Source organism: Plasmodium knowlesi (assembly GCF_000006355.2).
Source record: "Plasmodium knowlesi strain H genome assembly, chromosome: 14".
Lineage (NCBI taxonomy): Eukaryota > Apicomplexa > Aconoidasida > Haemosporida > Plasmodiidae > Plasmodium > Plasmodium knowlesi.
The window spans coordinates 2352918-2376078 of record NC_011915.2 but is presented as its reverse complement, the minus strand read 5'-3'; the positions used below and the strand labels follow the sequence as shown (position 1 = coordinate 2376078).

Genomic DNA, 23161 nt, shown 5'->3' with positions numbered 1-23161 from the left:
AGGGGGGGGACGGGCGGCAAGAGTAAACGCCATCACTTCACCATTTCCGCGTTCGCATCGACTGTTACAGCGGCCTACATATTCATACAAACACGAAACGCCATGGTGTGCCCAACTTATTTATCCACAAAAAAAAAAAAAAAAAAAAAAAAAAGAAAATGGAGCAGTTTTTCCGCTTTGGTGAAATAGTCAATCCTTAGTTCACGTGAACGTGTGATTGTGGATGTGACATTTCCGTGGAAGAGGGGGTAGAGAAGGGAAAGGGAAGTGCCCGTGCGGGACTCACCCGGCTGGTCTCACCATCCTGTGTGGTGGGGTCACCTCCGTTATTTTGAAGGTTCCTTTGGAGGTTAACTAGGATCAAAAAAGGAAAAAAAAAAATCACAATGGATAATTATATACAGAGGAATATACCCACGGTGTGGCACCCTTCGTGGAGTCCATTCGACACCTCTGGGACAGTTATTTCCATAACCCTGGAAAGCTTAAATTGTTTGTCTCATTTCTAAACAGATGATAAGATCCCAATGCTAGAGGGAACTATTTGAAACCCTCTTGAATGACCCCTATGAACAGATCAATGGTTCAGAGGGGTGGGTCCACCTCTATACGGCCATAGTAACGCTTCTTTGTGAGTGGACTGCATGAAAAACATTACCTCCACAGTTCACTTGAGTTCGTTGCAAGTTGCAACCGTTTGGAAGGAGTTCTTATCGTTTTATACGTAAGGGAAGACTCTCCTGCTCACTTCCATCAGGATAGATACCAAAGGGTCCAAATGATTGAAGGTGTCTGTTTTTTTTTTTTTTTTTTTTTTCACACTGTAACATGCCTAGTGTACGTTTGCTTGCGAGGAATGGCATGACCATTTGGAGAAGGGGAAAAAAAAAAAAAAAAAAAAAAAAAAAAAAAATTACTCCACGAGGTGTAGTTACACTCCGGCAGGGTTCCCCGCCTTTTTGTCTACCATAATGAAGTACATTATTTGGCAATCGCACCCACTATACCGATACGAATAGAACACCTTTGTTCATTACCCGTAAGGGAATTCTCCGTTCCAAGCACGTCCACCTCTTTTCATTTTTTTTTTTTCAGTCTCTTTCTAAAGGGGCCATGTTGGTGGACTCTCCTTTGTTCCAGCTGCGCATAGAATTATATTCACAGTGTGAAGTTCTATCTGGGCGCTAATTGGATACATCTTCCATTCGCAACGCGACCATTTTCGGACACCCTTTTTGTTGGCGTCTGTCGCACCTGCGAAATGGCCCCCTCGAAGTTTTTACCAACGGTGTTACTCTTCGCGGTGTTGAGTGCACGCCCTCCTTCGAATTCCCCCGTTCCATATGCAAATGCTGGAATCACGGGGGAAGCCACATCATCTGTGGAGGGCCTAAACATTCATGGTGAAAAGGATCAGTTGTATGACCTGTCTCACTTTAGCAGAGAGTTAATTGAACCTCTTTCTCGTTTCTTGAAGAGTGTCCCCGCCGCAGGTTTGTTCACTTGGTCATTCCATCAGGGCGCCATCCCAAACGAACATTTTAACATAACATCGTAACGACACAGCGGTTCCATCCCCCCCCGTTCCTCCTTTCCCCCCTGTAGCGTTAAGAGAGAAGGTGAAAACCCAAGTAGCCAAAGCAGCGCAGAGTCTGCATCTACCCAATCCAGATGAACAGACATGCGAAATTAATTATGCTGATTTGTGCCCTGAAGGATGGGGGGATTGGGGAAATGGAGACAACTGCATAAGTCCTGCTACTTACCAAGGACCATGTAAAAAGAAAATGGCATCGTTCGTGAATTCAACGCCTAGAGAAAAATTCCACTTCTCCATCAAGTGCGATGTGTCATGGCCATGTATGCATAGATGTAGTGAAGAAGATCTGTTGGAGGAGTGTCCCGACCGTTGGATTCTCGAAGGTAAGATCTGTCACGCCCCAAAATCTTACATGGGAAAATGTGTTCGGAAAAAAATTTTTACAAATTTCTCGAGAGAAGAAAAAAAGGCATGGGCAGATGCATGCGACGTCAGTTGGCCTTGCTTAAAAAAAAATTACAATTTTAATGAACTCTGTCCAAAAAACTGGATTCCTAGTCCAGATGGTAAACACTGTTCTGCGACTAGCTCTTATGTCGGAGTCTGTGGTCCTGTTTTGTATCTGTCTAATTTGAATGAGCTGGAGAAAAAAAATTTAATGAGGAAGTGTAATGTTGAATGGCCTATTAGAGCGAATGCGGAGGAGAACGAACTAAACGACCAGGTGTGTCCACTGGGGTGGACCAGTAGTACTTCTAACCGGAAGGGAGGAGGGACTACCTGTTCTCCTCCCCATTCATACAACGGTCCCTGTGCCCAAAGTGAGGAAATAAAGAACATATCCTTCGAACATATGAGCAAAGAAGAAAAGTATGAATTATCCAGAAGGTGCGACTTCATGTGGCATTCCAAAAATGAGCAGTATCAGAATTTCGATTTGGCTTGTCCTTACAATTGGGTTCTAGTAGATTCGGCAGATCACATTTGCGCATCCCCTGTGGAATACACCCAGCCGTGCAACAACATCTGGTCCTTCAAAGGTTACACAAACGAAATGAAGGCTACCTGGGCAATCAGATGTAAAGCCCCTTTTGTTAACGAAGCAACATTCCGAGTTCGACTCCTAAAGGGTAGAAAAATGGGGAACCATTTGAAGAAGGGAAAAATATTTGGCCTGAACAGAGAAATGAACAGTGGAGGTATTCTCCTGGCAGATACAGCTTGGCTGAGGGATGGTCCCATAGGTTCTGCCAAATCCAACTATCACAGAGTTGATGATAGTACTACTACCCATGAGGAGTTCCTCCCCAACCATGATGAATCCTTAATGCACACAAACGGGGAGACCTTACCTCTAACTGAGGGGAGAAATGTGGACCATCCGCATGAGGTTATCCTGAGCGACCAGAAAATTACGGAGCTTCTTCTGCTTAAGCAGGCTTCGAAGGATGAGGAGTTACGGAGGAATATCGATGAAGTTGTTCAGACATTGAGGAAGGGGCACTCCTCCCCCGGAAAGGGAAACTCATTTTCCTTTCTCCAGATCAAGTCGAAGAGGGAAAAATCAATCAACTCAACAAAGGATTTTCACAAAGAACACCATGTGGATTCTTCAATTATTGGGAAGGCGAAATTCCCACTGCAAAAGGGGGAAGCAGATGAGCAATCGCCTCTGTATGATCGAGATACTGCACACACAACAGAGATACAAAATTTAAAAGAAATAAAAAACTTGTATGAAAACTATAAACTGGAGAAGGTGGATGAGTCATACTATGGGCATATCTGTTTTGAAAAAAATTATTTGGAGTGCCCTGTAGGGTGGACTAAATTAAGTGCCAAGCAATGTATGGCCCCAAGATGGTACAGAACCAATGTCCATAAGTGCAGCTCCATGATAAACCTAAACGACTTAACCAGAAGTGTGTATGATGTAGCTCACGACATGTCTTTCATTACCTTCGATGAAGAAAAAATAAAGAAATTGGAGAAAAAATGTTTATTGGAATTTCCTTGTAGAGAGTGCGAACGGGATTACGTACAAGTGTCTTGCCCCCTGGGATGGACTGAAACCAATGATGAATGGTGTGAAGCGCCCGCAGATTATCCACCATACTTGAAAAAGGTTTGTGGAGATAGAGTCAACTTTAAGTATGCTACTCCACTTATTAGACGTAACTGGAGCCTTCTGTGTAGATCGGATTGGCCATGTTTTTCTCCTTGCGAGAAAAACTACGCGGCGGTGTGCCCCCTTGGATATGAGCTGATAAATGAACGCTTCGACACCGTGAACGGAAAGACTATTCACGTCTGCGTGAACCGGAGCTGGGAACCGAGTCGAACAGAAGATGACCGCATACATGTTGATCGCTTAGCGGATAATTGGGGAAACGCGTGTCTTGTGATCGAAGTATACAACAGTGTACAGATAAAAAAACAAATCGAAAAAAAGTGTCGAATTATTTGGCCATGCCTGGAAAAATGCATACAAGATTATCACCAGACATGTCCGTACAACTGGCTCCTCAAGAAAAATAAGTGCATAGCTCCATATCATTACAACCCCCCACAAGGGTGTTCGAAGTCCTTTGCAGTTAGATCGTTTAGCTCCTTCGATAAGTACCTCTTCTCAAATAAATGTTTTTCACCTTGGCCATGTATCAATGCTTGCCAACAGGACTGGTCTCAACCATGTCCCGCTCACTGGACTCCGATGATGCGGAGAAATGGTAAAAATACCGTGGATAGGAAGACAACTTCCAATTCTCTCTTTTGTAAACCGATAAAACGTTACATGCATAGTGGTGTGTGTACAGATGAATATTACGATTTGACAGATTTCACCTTTTTGCAAAAACAAGAATTCTCCTTTCGTTGTGGTGTTCGTTGGCCATGTGGCAACACCTCTCGGCTATATTCTCCCAATTGGCAAACAGAGAACGTGTACTACGACGTTGGATTCCAGCGGCTAAGGACGTTGCGTTTTTATGATACCCACTACGCCTCGAGGTACGCCAAATCGGGAAGTTCCTTCTTCTAATTTGGGCGTACCGTGTGTGGTAGTTTTTTTTTTTTTTTTTTTTTGTTTACAATTGTTTTGTCCCTAACCCTCCTGCGTGCACATTTTTCCAAAGTTGTCCACGTGTTTTTTTTTTTTTTTTTTTTTTTTTTTTTTTTTTTTTTTCTTTGTATAACTCTCCATTTTGCGATCAAGCATTCAATTGATTTAAACGTCTATAGTTTGGTTTCACATGGGTGGGTCCCCCGCTGGAGGACCTTTTTGGAGCCTGTTCCACCGACATGTGAGGTGGCTATAGTTTGTCGTGAGCGTGGCCCTGTTTTACCACCACATCCCTGCTCCTTACATCTGCGTAGTGCTCATCTACCCGATTAAATATCCATCATAGCAGTTGCACAAAAAATACTACAAAAATATAGTAGTGCAAAAAAAAAAGAAGAAAAAAAGAAACGATTATACCCGATGTATACCAAAAGGGGGTGATGACGCATCCCTGCACGAGTGTAACGTATTTAGCAAATTTTAAGTGGCCATCATAGAGGTGTTCTTTCCTTTTCCTTCTTTCTTTTTTCCGTAGCACATGCAGATGCACTCGCCGTCCCTACGCACATGATTACCCCTTCCACAGCCCGCCAACGATAACATGAAAAATGTGGCGCGGCTGTGTGTGTGGCTTCTCATTTTAGCCAATTGGAATACCCTTCGCTCCAGGAGAGTTTGCGAGCGAGGAGCAAGGGGAAATTACAGCCGAGCTGCAATCTTGTCCAGCGGCCACCTCAACGACCACCTCAACGACCACCACAATGATCACCACAATGATCATCTCAATGACCACCACAATGGCCACCTCAATGGCCACCACAGAGGAAGGAAGACAAACGACAGGAATCTCCTCTTCCTCAAAAATAAGTTAAAAGAAATTTGGAGCAAATTTACCACCAAGGGAAGCCACTATTTCAATGAGCCATCCAAGGAGGAGCAAAAAAGTTTCAATTTAAAAAACGTTTTCCAAAGCTTTAGTCAGAGAAGTGAGAACGATATCATCAGCAGAGTGGTGGTTAGAGGGAGTACGGTGATTAGTCCCACCCTGCTTGATAATTTACTTAGCAGAGAAAACATCAAGACCATTCGGCACAAAGACATTGAGGGGGTTGTTAAAATTGTTTCGAACTTTTACACAAAATCCAATTACCTCTTCTCGCGTGTCCTTCGGCACGAAGTCGTCAAAGATGGGAACCAGGATATTTTGATCATCTATGTGGAGGAATTCATTCTGGGCCCAGGATGCGTCCAGATCAGGGTGTTCCGGCGAGGGAGACCACCCACCACGGAAACAGGGAAGAAAACCGAAACAGAAATGGCCAAAGGGACGACCACTCTGGGGAGTACTCCAACGATAGATGCGGAGACAACTACAGGGACTACTCCAAAAACCGATGCGGGGACGACTCCATCCGCTCCTCCAGCAGATGCTAACCCCCAGGAGGAAGTTATCTTCGAGCGCAAGGGTTCCGCCAGCGGCGTGAACGCCGCCGCGCCGAGCCCCGATGATTTGCAGAAACCCGAAGCACCGTCGAACAAGCTGCGCAAATTGTTCGAAAAGAAAATGAAAATAAAGGAGGGTAGCATCTTCATGTGGGACCAAGACACATTCGATATGTTGCTAAAATCGAACCTATTCAATTATATCCATGTGAAGTTGCTTCACGACAAGCTGGAAAATAAACACCTACTACAAATAGACATAGTGGAAAATAGAAAATTTTCATTTATCCCCTCCATATCAAAGAGCTTTAACTCCTTATTGGACTTATGCATGAACGTTACTCTTGGCTACCTGCACAGCGTTAACTATGGGGATAAATTCAGGCTTAAGTTTTTTAAAAATCTCAGTTACAGAAACCATAAACATGACTACGATATTGTCTACGTGAATGACATTGTGGAGTTGGAGAAGCTACGCAGGAACTTACCGGCGTATTTCATTTTCGGCGTCAACGTCAATGGGGCTTTCAAGAAAGAGCAAGACAACTCAGCTCTGAATGAGTGCGTAAATATTATGAACAGGCAAGGTGAAAATGAGGAAAAAAAAGAGAGCGAAAATGGGGAGGAAAATCTTAACAGTTCAGGGGAGCAACATACTGGGCAGCATGACGTGCTCCCGCGAGGCTCCCCCCCGCAACGGAAGAACATTTACAGCTATCTGCACAGGGAGAAGGTCTTTCTTTTTGGTATCAGGAAAATCTGGAATACCATTTTTGAAATAAAATTGAAAGCGAAGAAGGAGCTCTTCCACAACCTTCTCTACTTTTTAGGAAAGAGAAAAGGCCATTCGGCGGGAGGTGTCAACTCGGGAAGGATATTTCCCCTCCACTTCCTTTCCTTTAGGAGGAACTTAGACGATAACCAAGTCCTATCAAAACAACTGTATAATATTTACGGGTCTAAGTTAAAACTGTCCAGTTGCTTAAACGCCTATTCCTCCAGCTGGTTCGAAAACTCCAAATGTATGAAGGCTTTTTTCAACGTGAAAAATAAAGTGGACTTGGTTTTCTACTTCAACATGGATAGGAAGTTTCGGCGGATGGAGGAAAATACACATGAAGGGGAAACGGGTGGGAATGAGGCAGATGTGAAGTCCATGATATTGTCCTTTCTTGAAGACGCCAACAAGAGGGGAGGCTTCTTCTGGATGGACAAAATAAGAAACGTGTACTTAAACTATACCTTTTACTTTCAGAAGAATTACAAAGTCAATATATTTGACTTGTTCTGTAAGCTCAAACGGGTGTTTACCTACCGGGGAGGGAAAGCCACTGAAGTGACGAGACATGCCGCCAATGGGAAAGAACCCCCCCTAGTCCTGTTCCCCCTCCTGTACAAGTGTAAAATAATTATGAACCAAGTACACCTTTTAGTAAATGTGGCTTTCTTTTTCAAAAAGACTTTATGGGATTTACGCCAGGGTTATAACCTCCCCTCCATTTGCGGGTTGGTAGGGGGAAAGACGAATGGGAAGGGTATATGGTCGTACTACTACCACCAAGTGAAAGAGCTCTTCCTCGAAAATACACAAAGAACTAGGAAGAAGGGCGAACCCAATTTTGAAGAAGAATTAGAGCGGATCACCCTCCCGAGAGGCCACACATCATCAACGGAGAGTAGCCCCCCCAACAGCACGACCTATAACATATGCAGTGTTAACCTGAACGACGCACAGAAGGAACAACAGAATAAGATTAAACTTACAATGAATTACAAGCTGATATTTCCCGTACTATTTGAAAATTACTTTCTTAACATGATGGACTTGAAGCTTTATCTCTTCCTCAACTGCAGCCTCTTCGGCTCCGAGGGTAGTACTAGTCACGGGGAAGAGTCAGCCATATCCCCTATCGCCATGAACGAGGACAGCCGAAAGAGCGCCTTATACAACTATCTTAAATTGTCCTTTCTCAGGAACAAGAGGAAGATACACCATTCGGCATTTGGCTTAGGGCTTCTTCTTTCAAACATGAACATTTTTTTAAACTTCCAATGTGGGCGGCGCTCCATGTTGCCTTCCCTCGTTTTGCAGCTCGACCAAGTGACTTCCCGATTCAAATACCTCTCGTGAGGGCCACGGTTTTCTCGTCACTCATTTTGGGTGATCATTTAAAATGTTCCTATGCGAATCTTCGGGTCTCCCCCCTCCACCAAACGTTCCACACGTATGCACATGTGCGGGTTACTCTTTTGGCATAATTTTCTGTGTGACCTGATCAACCATGTGGCGTAAAAAAAAAAAAAAAAAAAAAAAAAAAAAAAAAAAGCTACTATATAAAAAACGACTCCACTTTTTTTTCTCGTGCCACAATTTGCAAACTTCTCCCCTTTTTTTTTTTTTTTTTTTTTTTTTTTTGGTAAACATTTTTGAAGCTTCAATAGTTGCGACACACATCATATAGGTTAGGTAGCCAGGGGTCATTAGCGGTAGGATGTAGGATGATCCATTTAGATTTACAAAGGAGTAAGCAATAACGTTTCCGCGTTTGCTTCACCGAGGGAATCGTCTTCCCGTTTTGTAGTCCGTTTGAGTGTAACTTTGGAGGGCCAGGTTCATTTCACACTTGCGGAGAATTGCCCTCCTTTAGCGACCTACGTTGGAAAGGCGCCTCGCCTAGGGGGAAATCCATTAGAATAAGAACCCCTAATTTGAAGATAGCCCCCCCAAAAAAAACACCCCAATAAGAAGGCAAAATGATCACCTCCATAGATGTGGTGCACGAACTGCTGACGACGATATACAGCAGTATATTTTCGCAAAGGAGCAAAGACATCCTCAAGTACGACGTGTTGCTCTACCTGGACGATCACTACTATTTTGATATAATCCGAAAAGTGAGCGAAGATATAAAGGAGTTAGATCCCGACGCATGTGTCCTACAAAGGGAGGATGACTTTAACAAAATTTTCATGCAATTTAATGAGAGCAGGAATTACATCGTTAAAGATAAAGTATATGAAAATGAGAACGAACGCAGGATAGACTTTCTGCACGAGGTGCTTGCCGATTTGTTGTGTTTGCTATATGAGAAAGGAAAAAATGGCTTCAAGGATGTGAGGGTCATTACGAAGAGGGGACGACACACAGATAAGGAAAACACTAAGTGGGAAAAAATAAAAGAGGAGTTAGTTCAGATTGAAAAGTTACATGGAGAGCAGAGAAAGGAAGCTACATCAGAACCCCCACTCATGGCCATGTTAAGTAGCAACCCAAAGGGAAATTTGGACGAGACGTACATCAGGCAAGTCCTGAGCATCCCAAAGGAGCACTTCCAAAATGAAGATATTATAATAAAGCAAAGCCTAGACAAAGAGACAGAAAAAAAGATAAACGAACTGTTGGAACATCTTAATTTAGAATACGAGATGAGATACTACTACCTCTTTCTAAATCACTACCTGACTATGCAGACATTGTTCATGTCCCCATTAATTGACTTAACCTCTGAGGAATTGAAAAAGATTATAAATAGAATTGTACACATTAAAAGAATGACCTACCAACCTGTTACTATATACGATGTGCTTTCATTTCAGTACAGCAACATTGCATTTTTTAAGTCTTCTCACGACAACTTGGCTTCTCCAGTGAAGAAGGTACAACTTGTAGGGGAGACCATCGAACGTGGTGGCATACCCACTACGTTTTCGAAGAAGGTGATCATGAAAGATGTAATCAGTGCGAACATATCTCTTAAGGAGAAGTACAACAAGGTGAAGCGCCACAATGAGGGGAATTTCGGGGGGAGATACAAGGCTCGCAATTATTACGACAACTCCAGGAGGTAATCCCCCTACCCGTAATGACGTGCTTATTTGTGTGTGTGTTAAGCGTAGCTATATATATCTGTGCGAAATTAGCTGTGCTATCTATGTTGTCCTTTGCTTTCTTGCGTTGTGCCCTCGGCACATCCCTCGTCAACACATTTCCAATTTGCGCATAATTGGGGGGATTCTCCCAGATTTTAAGGCATTTTCGTTTTGTCTGCATGTGCATACAGCAATGTGCCGGGGGAGTTGCCCCTCGAAATAACTTTCTTCCCGTGATGGCAAACTTCACCGGGTCACCCAGCTAGGGCAAAAAAGCAAGCAATAAAAAGTATGTAAATAATTAAGCGAATAAATGATCAAATAAACGATGTGCACATTGCTTGAAGTTGACACGCGCCCCTCCTGAGTGGGGAAAAATTAAAATCGGAAAATGCTTCCAATTGAAGAAATGTAGAAAATAGCAAAATGTATTTTCCTTTTTTTTGGGGTGGGGCCATTTCGTAATTTTTCTACGCGTCTTTTCCCCCTTTACATAGTGTCCACCATTTCGATGTCGCTATCACTGCCTCCCTGAGCTTTTTTTCTTTTTTTTTCTTTCTTTCTTTTTTTTTTTTTTTTTTTTTTTGGCTAGCTTGTTCAGGTGATTTTTTCCCTGTGAACTTTTTTTGCCTGCCCCGTTAAGGTTATTAGTTCCTTTTTGAGGTGCAAAAAATAATGACCGCATTTTTTTCTCACCGAATTACAGGGGATAGATAATGACCTCCTGGCAAGGCACAATTCAGTAGACCCAAATATTCGTGTCTCCATTTCGTTTAAAGAAAAAAATATGATAAACGCTGATTTTGGGTACTAACACATGGGTAGCACCTCACCTTTGTTTGCCACTGCTCAACTGGATGATCACACTTTTGGTAAGGATGGCGCTAATTATCCCGCTGCTGTTCACCCTGGCGACACTCCTCTTGCACACACAAAATGTAACAGTTTGTTCTGCGGATCATTTTGGCGAAGCGATCCGAAGGAAGGCTTTCAAGGTTCAACGCAGTGTAAGAGGTGACCCCGGGGTGAACTCTGCCATTACGTCCAAACGGGTGAACGGCGCTAGTACGACGAGCAAGGGGAACTCCCTCCTAGAAGCGAAAAAAAGGGAGCAGGACTACTTCACCTTAAAGATAAATGAACAAAATTTCAGGTGGAGTTTGCCCCTCTTGATGGGGTCGAAGAAGACACCACTTGAGTTGGGAATCGTCACGTCCACCCCGATAACTGCCCTTTACTGTTCCTATAATGCGAAACCAAATGAAGAAATGAATAATATAAAATATGAAGTGAACGCATCGGAAGGTGTAAAATATATAAGTTGCAAAAGTAGGTACTGCACTGCTATAGGACAAGGAAATACTTGCGCTCCAATAGAACATTTTTTCAAGATGATCCATGATTTTGGGTTGAGAAAAAAAAATTGCACCAATCGATTTTGTACCTACATAAATGATATAAATTTTTTAAATGTGAATACCAAGTTAGACAAGAGGAACATGTCCGTGTGTTCCTTTAGTTCAAATCTTGGTTCCGAACAAGTAGAGGGATTTTATTTTAGAGATTCCTTTTACCTGTACGACACGGTTAAATTCGACTACAAACACTTTGGCTGTGTAACACAGAGTGGCGTACTAACCTTCAATAATGTTATTTCTGGTTTTATCGGATTAGCATATAACCGTGCAGATGCTATTGCTAACAAGAAAGAATCCTCTTCTATCTTGCATACCCTGGTACAGAAGTCGGTGTCTAAAAAGAACATCTTTGGATTATGCTTTGTTGAAGGAGGGGGTTTTGCAACCTTCGGTGGAATTAACAATGAAGCATTAAGGAAGGTTCTCCCTGTGTCCAAGTTACAGATGGGTTTTCAACACCTGGGGGGAGAAGACCCGCAAGCCACCTCCCACGAAATTGTGTGGCTCGCATATTCAGACACGTCCAAAAGCACCTATAGTCTTCTCTTGAAAGAAGTCAACATGGTGTCGACCTCAAATAGGGTGGAAAATGCGATCGGCAGAGTAGCTGTCATCGATTCATGTAAGCGCCGCGCACAACTAAGCAGTCCATCGAACATTTTGCCATTTTTATCCCTTATACATGGCTATCAGCTTCCCTTTTTTTTTTTTTTTTCTCCCCAGATAATTACTTCCTATCCTTTCCAGCTGAAATCACCGCCAAGTTGAAGACCGCCATCTACAACTCCTGCGTTGGAAATGACAATAAGTGTTCCAACATCATTAATAAGGGTGTATTCACACTGAAAAACGGAGGGGTGGATGATTTCCCTACGGTGGAGCTCGTCTTCGAGTACGTCCAGTGATGCGGAGAAGCAATTTAAGCAACTTCTCCACAAGGGAACTTCTCTACGTGTGATTTCCTTGCCCCTTTTTTTTTTTTTTTTTTTTTTACCCCGTTCAGTGATGGGAAGGTGCTGATCCATCCTAAGGACTACCTAATCCACGAAGGGTTATCTTAACATGCAGCGCAGTGGGAAAATTACGTTGTCTCCCCCCACCTGGAACGTACCTACATGTGATGGAGCATACGTTATCACCTCCCCTTACACTTGAAATTTTCTCTTTTTTTCCCGAAGCGACGGAGTTTATAGAGTTTTGATAAATTCAGAGGAAACCCTCAAATTGGGGATTCCCTTTTTCCTAAACAAGTATCTGACCTTCGACAATGAGAATGGAAAAATAGGTGAGGTCTCCAAAGGGGGTTCTCTCGCACCTCTGCATATTTTGTAGGCATATTCATAGAAACACTTTGCAGACACGTGGATTCAACGATCGAACGTTCGAACGTTCGAACGTGGAAACATGAGAACCCGTTTTATTTCCCCCTACACATATACACAGGAGTAGGCCCATCTGACTGCACCTTCGAAATGAAGGGGGTTTCTCCCGGAGTCGACCTGAGCGCTACGGAGGCGGACTCGAATGATGACCCTGAGGATAAGGTTCGAACTTAAGTGGAGCATGCACATAGAAGCGAACGTGTGATTTATGCCCATCCAAGTGTCAAACATATGTAATGAAACCAATACGTGACTGGATACATTGTATGGTGCGCTTGTTTTTTCTGTTCCTTCCCCTCTTGAAGGACTTCACGATCGAAGACTTCTTTCAGGAGAACAAGTTGATGATTCTGGCGCTCACTTCTTTAAGCGTTGTGGGGGCCATTGTCGGGGGCGTTTTTTTCTTCGGTTGATTCGGGGAGTGCGGATAGACCCACGACCCTAAAGTTGAGGCAGACCCATACTTACACAATGCACTTCCACACTTTACGCAAAAAATCTGTAGAGTAATGCTCCCAAAGGGTTTTAATTTTCCACCCCCACAAGGGGACGACTCAAAAAAAAAAAAAAAAAAAAAAAAAAGGTACCCCCATTTTTGTGCCAATTTTTACCTAATCCCATTTTGATATGCATTCCAGCACACCGCTAGATTTTCCATTTAGAGGAGGAGAAAAAATAGCAAAAAAAAAAAAAAAAAAAAGATGGGGGGAAATATAAGAAAGGAAGGGGGAAGTAATGCACGAAGGAAAAATGGGAAAATATATAATTGAAAGAAAAAAAAAAAAAAAGGAACTGTTAAATGGCTCACAGGATCCATCCCATGTCTATGGATTCTTTTTTTTTTTTTTTTTTTTTTTTTTTTTTTTACTACACCCTTTTCGCGTAAACCCACACTGAGAGGGGAAAAAAAAAAAAAAAAAAATTTTCGCTATGATCATTTAAGCATTGACGCAGATGGAATGGAGTGTAGCAATTCCTCTTTTGTACGTAAGAAAAAGTGTATTCTTTTTTTTTTTTTTTTTCCATGTGTGCGATCACCTTGGTTCCCTCGGCATAGGGACTCGTTAGCGTGGCGCCTACCCCCCGGAGTGAACTCCATTTCATGACAAGGGAAAATTTCCCGCCCCCTAAGGGAGGATAAGAACGAACAATAGATCCACATCTGAGGATGTAGGAGTTATATCAGCCAATTGGGGGTGATTCTCCACATGTAAGAAAAAGGTGGTTCCGTTTGTGAGTGTGCCTATCTTACCCCTCCCCTATAGAGTGGGTAATCGCTTGAGCATTCCACGTGGAGTTGGCGGAGCTAGCTAGGAGAGTTATTTGTGTATTACCCCCTCAGCGAATGTCCTCGTCCAAAGCGGGTTGTATGCCCCAAAGGATGCTACGTGAGAAGCTCACTCGGGTACTCACGTTCAGTTTGTAGAGAGGTGGAGAGAAAGACGGGTGGCACTTGCCTCAAGGTGGGTCAGGTTGCTCGTTAAACAGATTAGCATATCAGCAGATCAACATATCATCGGGGCAGATGGAGGACTTGGCAAGAGAGCGTCTCATTGAGAGCGCCAGGAGCCACCACGATATAAAGAACATCAATCTATATCTAGCAAACATAGAGGAAAACATAATAAGGATTAAAAATGAAGGAGAGAGTATCATTGACGAGGTATTCCTTGCCTTCAACGGGTCTATCAGTCACATTTCTCTCTACGCCTATCTCTACGACCACAAGATAAACGTGAATTTAGATTGCCTCCAGTTAATATATGAGCAGAGCTACATAGAGGAAGAAAAACTCATCGCAGAGGGAAACAGAGAACAGGAAAGTGTGGTAGATATAGCTAAATTTGATTCAGACCTCATTCATTACCTGGTAAAGGAGTGCAGAAATAATTACGAAGAGTCAACGAGCATCACCACTAAAGAAATTGAAGAGATTATAGCAAATCATAAACATAGAATTTTCGAAGAATCTATAGCTGTGTATAAGGAGAAGTATGGAGATGCCATAAAAGTATTTAACTGTTTCATCGATTTTAGCCACTTCTTCTATGATGAGAAAAAAATGAAATTTATAAAAAAAAAAAAAAGGGATTTTGTAGATAATTACAACAACTACATAGATGCAAACACCGATGTGGAATTTTATGAACTAAAATATCATCTGCTAACGAAGAAAGCCAAAGGACATGCCTCCGTTCTGTTCTGGTCAGATGCTCTAAACGAAATACACATTAAAAACAAAACAATTATAACATCTGTAGATGCCATTAAGTTAACGAACACAGGACATCAACATGTGATAGGAATTTTGGGACTCAACCGGGACGGAGATATGGTCATCCAGGGTATACGTAATGAAATAAAGCTTTTCCTGAACCGGGAGTGCGTGATAAACCACGGGCTCTATTGCATCGGGCACGTGATCCTCGTACAGGGCCGCATGCGCCTCTCCAACAAGACGTTCTACGCCGCGGAGATCATGCACCCCCCCAGGTAGGCGGATTGATTCGGTTGATCGGTTGGTTGGTTGGTGGTGTTGTTTGTGTTGTTTGTGTTGTTTGTGTTGTGGTTGTGTTGGTTGACCCGGTTGATCCATTGATGATGGCTTTTTCCCCCCCCCTTAGGAACTTCGAAGAGGAGCGGAACGAAGAAGACATGTTCTACGATTTCGAAAACGAAAAGGAGAAAAAACAAGTGGAGGAGTACGAAATCATCGTAAGCAAAAACGATAAGAAAAAAAACTGGATCATCATGCACGACGTGTACCTAGACAATCCCTACACATTCGAAATCCTCGACAAGATGTTTTCCTTATACGTTAATACCTACCCAGAAAATAATCTTCCCATAGGTTTCATATTTATGGGTGACTTGATAAGTTTAAAATTTGATTACAACAATAATTTTCACAACGTATACATAAAGGGGTTTGAAAAACTGTCGGTCATGCTTATATCAAAATTCAAACTGATCTTGGAGCACTGTTACTTGATCTTCATTCCTGGAAAGAACGACCCATGTGCATGCAAAAATAGCATCCCTCAAATGCCGATATTACCATACTATGTTAGAAAATTTCAACAAAATATAGAATCCTTTTTCTCATCAAAGAAGAAGATAATCTTCGCTACAAACCCATGTAGAATCCGTCATTTCAATAAAAAAATGATATTCTTCAGACAAGATATTTTAAATGATTTAATATGGAGCTCAACCATTAATGCTTGCAACAATGAGAAAAATAATATGCAGAATATTCTCCTCTCTACGATTGTGGGGCAAAGTCATATTTATCCAATACCCCATGATAATAGAATTTTGAAGAGGTACTCTCCTTTCCTTTTCCTCTATCCTCTTCCAAACTTTATCTGTATTTCAGACAATACCTGTAGCAGCTTCATTTCCTATGCATCTGACGATACTAATGATTCCATCATCTCAAATTCTGATATGTCTTTCACAAGGAAGAAGACCTTCACTGTTTACAACGCCTTGCAACACGAGGCCAAGCGTTACGTCGTTCCGCTTTGACCTTTCCGGTGGATGCGTCGATCGTATTGGTAGAAGTTTTTTTTTTTTTTTTCAAACCACTCGACATGGCTTGCTCACTCGACATGACTTGCTCACTCGACATGACTTTTCCACTCGACATGACTTTTCCACTCGACATGACTTGCTCACTCGACATGACTTTTCCACTCGACATGACTTTTCCACTCGACATGACTTTTCCACTCGACATGACTTTTCTACTCGACATGACTTTTCTACTCGACATGACTTTTCCACTCGACATGACTTGCTCACTCGACATGGCTTGCTCACTCGCAGTGGTAAACCTTGGAATGTGATTTGATGTAACTCCACAGATGATTTCCTTCGACGAAACTACTCTGGGCCACAATTATCAATTGGCTCTTGGCTCTGCTCAGCGCCACGTTTATTCTGTTGCTGTTGTTGCAGAAGGCTTGGAAGTAGTCATCTCGCCAAGGAGTTGATTGGTTCTGACGGAATCTTCCAACTCTATTTATTCCGCTCACCTCTCCCAAAACACAGGAAAAAAGGATAATGTCTTTCTCAATACCCTGAAAGGAATCCACAGTACTTACCTTCACATTTCGTAGACGCTCATAATAAGGAGATTCCTTCATTTTATTTTTAATATAGAAGGTTTGGTTTCTGAACAAGGAAATTATTCCTATCTGTTCTGGGTTGATGGAAGATGCTAGCATGTTTTCACAGAGTGTCAAAATAACTCTGGCCTCTGCTGCGCTGGTGAAGGACGAGCGAAAGGTTACTTCGCTGGGTGCCTTTTTCAATAAAATAAAATTGACGTGCGATCCGTAAGGTTTATAAATGAGTGGGATGGTCTCTGTGCACTTTGCATTTTTGATTAGACCATTGTAGAAGAGGTGACTGCATATGGCGCTGATCTCGGGATGACATCTGAACTGCTCATTCATGAGTATGAGGTGGTTCATGCCTGTACGAGGTGGTACTCTTTCAATAGCCTTGTCTTCTACACCTTGGGGTGGTTGTGACGGAAGGTTTTCCACATTTACCTGATCACCTTCATATGTATGGCCACCTCCCCCATGGAGAGCGAACATGTTATCGTACAGATAACTTTTCAAGGCGGAGTACTCTGCCTCGCGCATGCTCCTAACTCGGTTCACGATGCGGTCCATGATTTCATCGTCCACACCTGCAGTCCCTGTAGCTTCGTCCTTGGCTAACATGTCTGTTTCCTTCAGGTGGTGCGCTATGAACAACTCATTCTCCACCAGACGCGAAAACATGCTTCTTCTCAAATCGCTAGGGCCTTTTAGTACAACCCCCAACTGCTTCACATCTCCAATGAGGAGAAATTTACGGATTCCAAATTTTAAGAAAAAATGAAAGAGTGTCATTTCATCTATCTGTGTGCACTCATCAACGATTAGGTAATCAATGCTTTCCTTTATTGAACTCAGCTTCTCATATATTTGTAGACTCTTACATGTACCTGCTATAACTCTCTTATTCTTGAATTTGTTTCGGAAGACGAAGTTATTTTTTTTCATCAACGCGTCGGCAAGCTTATCCATATCCTTTATTTTATGTAGCTTCGTTTCAGGCGTTGGGGGTAAGGTGCCACTACGGGAGGGAGAACTACTGGCAGTGGTAGGACCGTTGGTAGGAGGATGGTCGGTAGGAGGATGGTCGGTAGGAGGATGGTCGGTAGGAGGATAGTCGGTAGGAGGGCAGTCGGTAGGAGGGCAGTCGGTAGGAGGGCAGTCGGTAGGAGGGCAGTCGGTGGTAGGTTGGTTCTTTGTTGGTGGTAGGTTGGTTGAGCGGGCAAGGCTCTGGACGTAGTTCTTCACCTCGAGGGTCTTCTTCTGGTCATTCGAATTTATACTAATAAAATTTGTTATTAAAAAAAAATTAATTTCAAAAATATTTCCTATTCTGGCGTAATCGTGAAAATCGAAATGAAATTTTAACTTCAGAAGGATATTGTCTACGGCTAGATTTGTGTTACACATGAGGAGTATCTTCTTCTTCTTCTCTTGGCTGATTCTTCGATGGTTTACTTGCATGGGTAGATCGCTCGTCTTGTCTGAACTTTTCTCTTCGCTTCCACCACTTTGGCTGCATTCCAGACTCATGTCCTCGTTCCTCTCCTGGTTTCGCTTCTGACATTTTTCGGCTTTCCTCCTCTTTTTCCCGCGCTCTTCCTGCGTTAGCACCTTGTCTAGGTATAGTATGGCTTTACAAATGAGGGTACTTTTGCCCGACCCGAATATACCATTGACGAGGATGCTATCTCCTCGGTGAGTGGTAGTACAGATCCCGTTGTAAGTAGATGTAGAAAGCTCGTCTTCGCTTCTTTCGTCAGTCGAAGACATGGTCTCGCTCGGATCAAATGTGTCCTCTGTTTCACACTTCTCCCACTCTTCGAAATTCTCCTCCGTTTCTATTTCATTTTCCTTCTTCTCCATTCTACATCTGAACCATGCCAACATGCACTCGATGACCCAGCTCTGCCTTTCGTTCAGTTGTTCGTCCTTTCTCACCCTGTTAAGGAGATCATCCATGTAATCTCCTCCCACATTGTACAAGTCGATGGGCTCACAAGACGATCCCCATGCCGAGGTCTTGATGCCAATCTGCCGGAAGAAGCCATCAAGATGTAGTAGTGTATCTTCTTTGTCCACGTAAGGAGGGGGGAATAGTGTACTGGGAGGAGGAACTATTTCTTTTTTCAAATTTTGATGAAAAAAAAAAAGATACTTCAAATTATCAATATGATTGCCTAAATTTACTAAGAAGAGACAAGAACGAAAAACCTTGACTTTGTACTCCTTGAGGAAGTAAAGGAATTCCTTTGATTTGACATATTCCTCGTCCTGGAAGGTCTGATTCATGTATGAAAGAGTTTCAAGGTTTACGGGGTATATCTCTAGATAGTTTTTCTTGAAGTTATTCCACTTGGTAACAAAAAGAAGTAAATCACTGTCTTTCATACGGGAGGAGGATGTAAAGGGTGGGTAGGGAGGGTACGACATGTTCAATTCCGGAGAAATGTCTCTGCTCATAACGATTAGATGATTCATGTAGACATATTTATTTATGTCTTCCTCCATTGTCAATTTGTTTTTTTTCTTTTTATTTACTAGTAGTACTTCTTTTTGCGTTCTTCTGATGAAGAATCTCTTCCCTTGCATATCCGTTTCGCCATCAAACGAATTTAAATTAAAGTTTTCTTGTTCATTATCATGAAACATATACCTCGTTTCTTCCTCCGTGCTACATAACACTTCTACGTTTTGAATGAACAAAGTGTAATCATCCTCCCCATGGCTATACTTCCTCCTTTTGTTGCCTTCCTCATTCGGATGATTAGTTTGAACATCACGACTATCACTAGGGAGATCCTCATCACTTCGGGAATGAATAAATTGTCCCGTCATCTGTCCTACGCTGTGTAACATTCTTCTGTAGGCCATGATGCTACCTCCCCTAAGGTAATCCCCTCTCATCTCACATAACAAGGGTATCAAGTAACCATGGAGACAGAGTAGCTTACATTGTATTTGATAGTGAATTTGAAGTAGAGTGGCATTCATAAAGGAATGAATGTATTCTAACTTGTTCAGAAAAAAATTCGGGATATTTTTGAACTTTATTTTTTGTAATTTTTTTTTCAGCTCTTCCTTTTCTTTTAAGATGCTAACATAAATGGGTAGAAATAAGTTCTGTCTCCGGACTTGATCAATCTGGGATGCATCGAACCCGCTATTTGTAGATGCAAAGTTTTTTAGGCTTTCTATTTTGTACGGGTTCAGGTGTGTCCGTTCTATGGTGGACTCTAACTTGGGTAGCTCCTCCGAGCACTTTTCCTCGGGGATCATCTCGGGGCAACTTGGGGGGTTAATGTCGTGGCAAATTTCTCGAACCATCTCAACGTTCTTCTCACCTTTCTTTGTGTCCCACTCCGTCTCTGATGTTCCTTCCTCCCCTGGTTCTTCCTCATTCGAGTTTGCTTCCGTGGAGCTCCCGCAGGGGTGCTTCTCACTGTCTCTCCTGTCACTTTCGCAGGGTTGCTTCTCACCCTGTACCCTGTCACTTCCGCAGAGTTGCTTCTCACCGTGTACCCTGTCACTTCCGCAGAGTTGCTTCTCATCGTGTACCCTGTCACTTTCGCAGGGTTGCTTCTCACCGTGTACCCTGTCACTTCCGCAGGGTTGCTTCTCACCGTGTACCCTGTCACTTCCGCAGGGTCTCTCCCTCTCGCTGCTCTTGTCACTTCCATAGGGTTGCATGTCACCGTTTCTGTCGTTGCACAAAGGTCGTTTCTCATTCTTCATGTCATTCGAAAAATGTTGCTCCTCATTCTTCATGTCGTTCGAAAAATGTCGCTCCTCATTCTTCAAGTCGTTCGAAAAATGTCGCTCCTCATTCTTCATGTCCGTCCAGCAAAGTTGCTTCCCATCATTTATGTAGTTCCAACAGGGTCTATTCCCATCATTTATGCAGTTCCAATAAGTTCGATTTTCACCGTTTGTGCAACTCCAACAGGGTGGCCTCCTCACGATGCCCGGGTCACCGTCTCTGTCATGCCCGCTGTCTTCACCGCCCGGAGGAAGTAGCGCATGGAGCTCGCCCGGCATGCGCATACTGAGCAACTTTATTCCCAGATTAAGTCTTATAATATTTCGGTGTGGGTTCACCCACGAAAAGTTGTTCTGACTAACCACTCTCGCTATATTGATAATCTCCTTGTATGTCTTTACTTCCTGCCTGCAAGAGGAGCAGAGGTACGCGGCACTACGCCCCCCAGATTCTTTATAAAGGGGAAACCCAATCTTATCCCGCCTTTGGCGCTCATTCGGTTTATAATCCTTTCGGTACTTATCACACCGTTGGTGGTACATGCGGTGCTCCTCGGAAGATGCATCCCCGGGTGAGTCGCTCTCTCCGCCTCGGTCATCCCTCCGAAGTTTTTTCTTCTTACTTGATGAAATATCCATGAGACCGGGATTCTCCTCAGAAGGACACGCAGGTAACTCCTCCCCTCTTACGTATTTGTTTAACAGACTCACTGCCTTTGCGTCAGGTTGCTCATTCACCCGTCGCTTTGCGGCCACGGTGGAGTTAACACGAGAGTTATCATCCGAACAGAGATCCACCTCCTCTTCATCAACGTTGGTATCTCCCTCCGAGTCGCCCTTCCTGCGAGATACCTGATGTAACTGCGCAGGTATCCCCTCCCCATGTCTGGCGTCGACCTTTTTCGACATGCCATTATTTTTTCCGGGATTGGTTTCAACACTCTCCGGTGGATTCCCCGAAGAATGGATGCGGAAATCATTGCACACGATGTAACTACCGAACTGAATATACTCCTCCTGCTGTATACTTTCATCCGTACTACGAATGTACAATCTCCCCCCTGAGTTATTGTAGAGCTCTAACAGATCGTTCTTTTTGACGATGAACCCATCATACCATTTCACATTTTTTTTATTGTTATTAAAGGTTCGTATGTTTGTATAGGATACGGTGATTCTTTCGTCGTTGTCACTGTTGTGGGGTAGCTGACATGGTGCGGTTCTATCAAGTGTTTTTTTTTTTTTTACAATGTTTGGGAATTCTCCTTCTGAGGACTCATCCCCAGAATGGTCGTCCTCCAAATATTGTGTCGCTTCACCATGTGGATCTTCGTGCCTCTCTACCTCTACTTTTCTCTTAATCCGCCTTGGCATTTCAAACTTTCTATTCACACGGATATACCTATCTGTCTTGAAATCGTTGAATGTAGTTGCATCGTATTGCATGCCAACTCCGGGTGTCTCGGACCCCATGCATTCTCTTGAATTGTTTACCCCTGAGTGTGTTGTTATTTTTTTATTTTTATTTGCGTGTATCGATCCTTCATCTTGTGAAGTGCATAGAGTTCTCCTTTTTTTGCTGGTCTCACACTTAATGACATCCTCCGCGTAGTTCGTTACGTCCACGAACTGGATCAGGTGCTTTGGAAGTTCTATTTCCTCCTGGAGGTTATTGAAGGATGCCTCACAGCTCAGTGAACTCTCGATGCATGTTCTACTTTGGTTCAGGAGATTCATTTTGATGCCTCCATAACTGGCGATTACTTCGCAGTACCCCTCTTGCCATTTTTTGTTCTTTTGTATTTTCTGGTGCGTGTACAGGCACTCGTATGTCCGCTTGATGGTGTAGGGATTCATCACGGGCAGAGCGGCAGTGGAGAGCACAATTGACGTGATGTTACTAAGGAGAGGCAATATGTGCCTTGTGCCTTGCGCCAGCGCGCCCTGCTAGTACGCACTCTTCAGATGAAGCACACAGGGCATATTGTTACTTTTTTTACAGATGCCGAACAGAAGGAAAAGTGGCTTATCCCCGCATGGGTGGGAAAAATCCCTGTGAACTGTTACTTCGTTGAACACTTCACCCTCCCTGATTGTCCGCAAAGGGGAAAAAGCAGGATACTCTTACTAAACACAAAGAAATTACCTGCACATACACACACATGTGTGTGTGTGTGTGTGTGTATTACGGAAGAAATTCGGCATGTACCTGTCGGCGACTTCAATCTGATCCTGGGGATTACAAACGAAGGGGAAGAAAATTCTGCTTGAATTGCCCAACTGACATGGCATCACTTGCGCGTGTGTTCTCACAAAGGAGTGGTCGTAAAGACGATCGCGCCTCCCCGTTGTTTTAGTTTGCTTTACGTTGTTTCAATTTTCCTACTATTTTCCTTTTCCCATTTGCCACATCCCCCCTACAGGTTTCTTCCAGCTTGGGCACCGTAGCAATCTTTCGCAGGGCCCCAATTGGCATTTTCTTTTTTTTTTTTTTTTTTCAGTCGAATGGAGAAATCCCCTTCATGTTTTTTTTTTCTTTTTTTGTAGTATTTTTTTTTGCAGTAGTTTTTTTT

The 23161-nt window shown here is 43.0% G+C and overlaps 6 protein-coding genes across 6 annotated transcripts; 5 read left to right on the top strand and 1 right to left on the bottom strand.

Annotated features, from left to right (window-relative positions):
- Window positions 1-1261: 1261 nt before the first annotated feature.
- On the top strand, window positions 1262-4580 carry PKNH_1454100 (uncharacterized protein; the record flags this gene model as incomplete). The annotated part of the gene is made up of 2 exons (XM_002262385.1): window positions 1262-1493; window positions 1606-4580. The coding sequence occupies 2 exons, from the start codon at window positions 1262-1264 to the stop codon at window positions 4578-4580; spliced, it is 3207 nt and encodes a 1068-aa protein (XP_002262421.1).
- A 622-nt stretch (window positions 4581-5202) lies between these two features.
- On the top strand, window positions 5203-8175 carry PKNH_1454000 (protein TOC75, putative; the record flags this gene model as incomplete). The annotated part of the gene is made up of 1 exon (XM_002262384.1): window positions 5203-8175. One exon carries the CDS (start codon window positions 5203-5205, stop codon window positions 8173-8175), a length of 2973 nt encoding a protein of 990 aa, XP_002262420.1.
- A 623-nt stretch (window positions 8176-8798) lies between these two features.
- PKNH_1453900 (conserved Plasmodium protein, unknown function) lies at window positions 8799-9893 on the top strand (the record flags this gene model as incomplete). Its single annotated transcript, XM_002262383.1, has 1 exon — window positions 8799-9893. The coding sequence occupies one exon, from the start codon at window positions 8799-8801 to the stop codon at window positions 9891-9893; it is 1095 nt and encodes a 364-aa protein (XP_002262419.1).
- Window positions 9894-10792: 899 nt separating this feature from the next.
- On the top strand, window positions 10793-13127 carry PKNH_1453800 (microgamete surface protein MiGS, putative; the record flags this gene model as incomplete). The annotated part of the gene is made up of 6 exons (XM_002262382.1): window positions 10793-11954; window positions 12056-12224; window positions 12336-12383; window positions 12511-12617; window positions 12776-12876; window positions 13020-13127. The coding sequence occupies 6 exons, from the start codon at window positions 10793-10795 to the stop codon at window positions 13125-13127; spliced, it is 1695 nt and encodes a 564-aa protein (XP_002262418.1).
- A 1112-nt stretch (window positions 13128-14239) lies between these two features.
- On the top strand, window positions 14240-16245 carry PKNH_1453700 (DNA polymerase epsilon subunit B, putative; the record flags this gene model as incomplete). The annotated part of the gene is made up of 2 exons (XM_002262381.1): window positions 14240-15207; window positions 15339-16245. 2 exons carry the CDS (start codon window positions 14240-14242, stop codon window positions 16243-16245), a joined length of 1875 nt encoding a protein of 624 aa, XP_002262417.1.
- Window positions 16246-16535: 290 nt separating this feature from the next.
- On the bottom strand, window positions 16536-22445 carry PKNH_1453600 (helicase, putative; the record flags this gene model as incomplete). Its single annotated transcript, XM_002262380.1, has 1 exon — window positions 16536-22445. The coding sequence occupies one exon, from the start codon at window positions 22443-22445 to the stop codon at window positions 16536-16538; it is 5910 nt and encodes a 1969-aa protein (XP_002262416.1).
- Window positions 22446-23161: the final 716 nt, after the last annotated feature.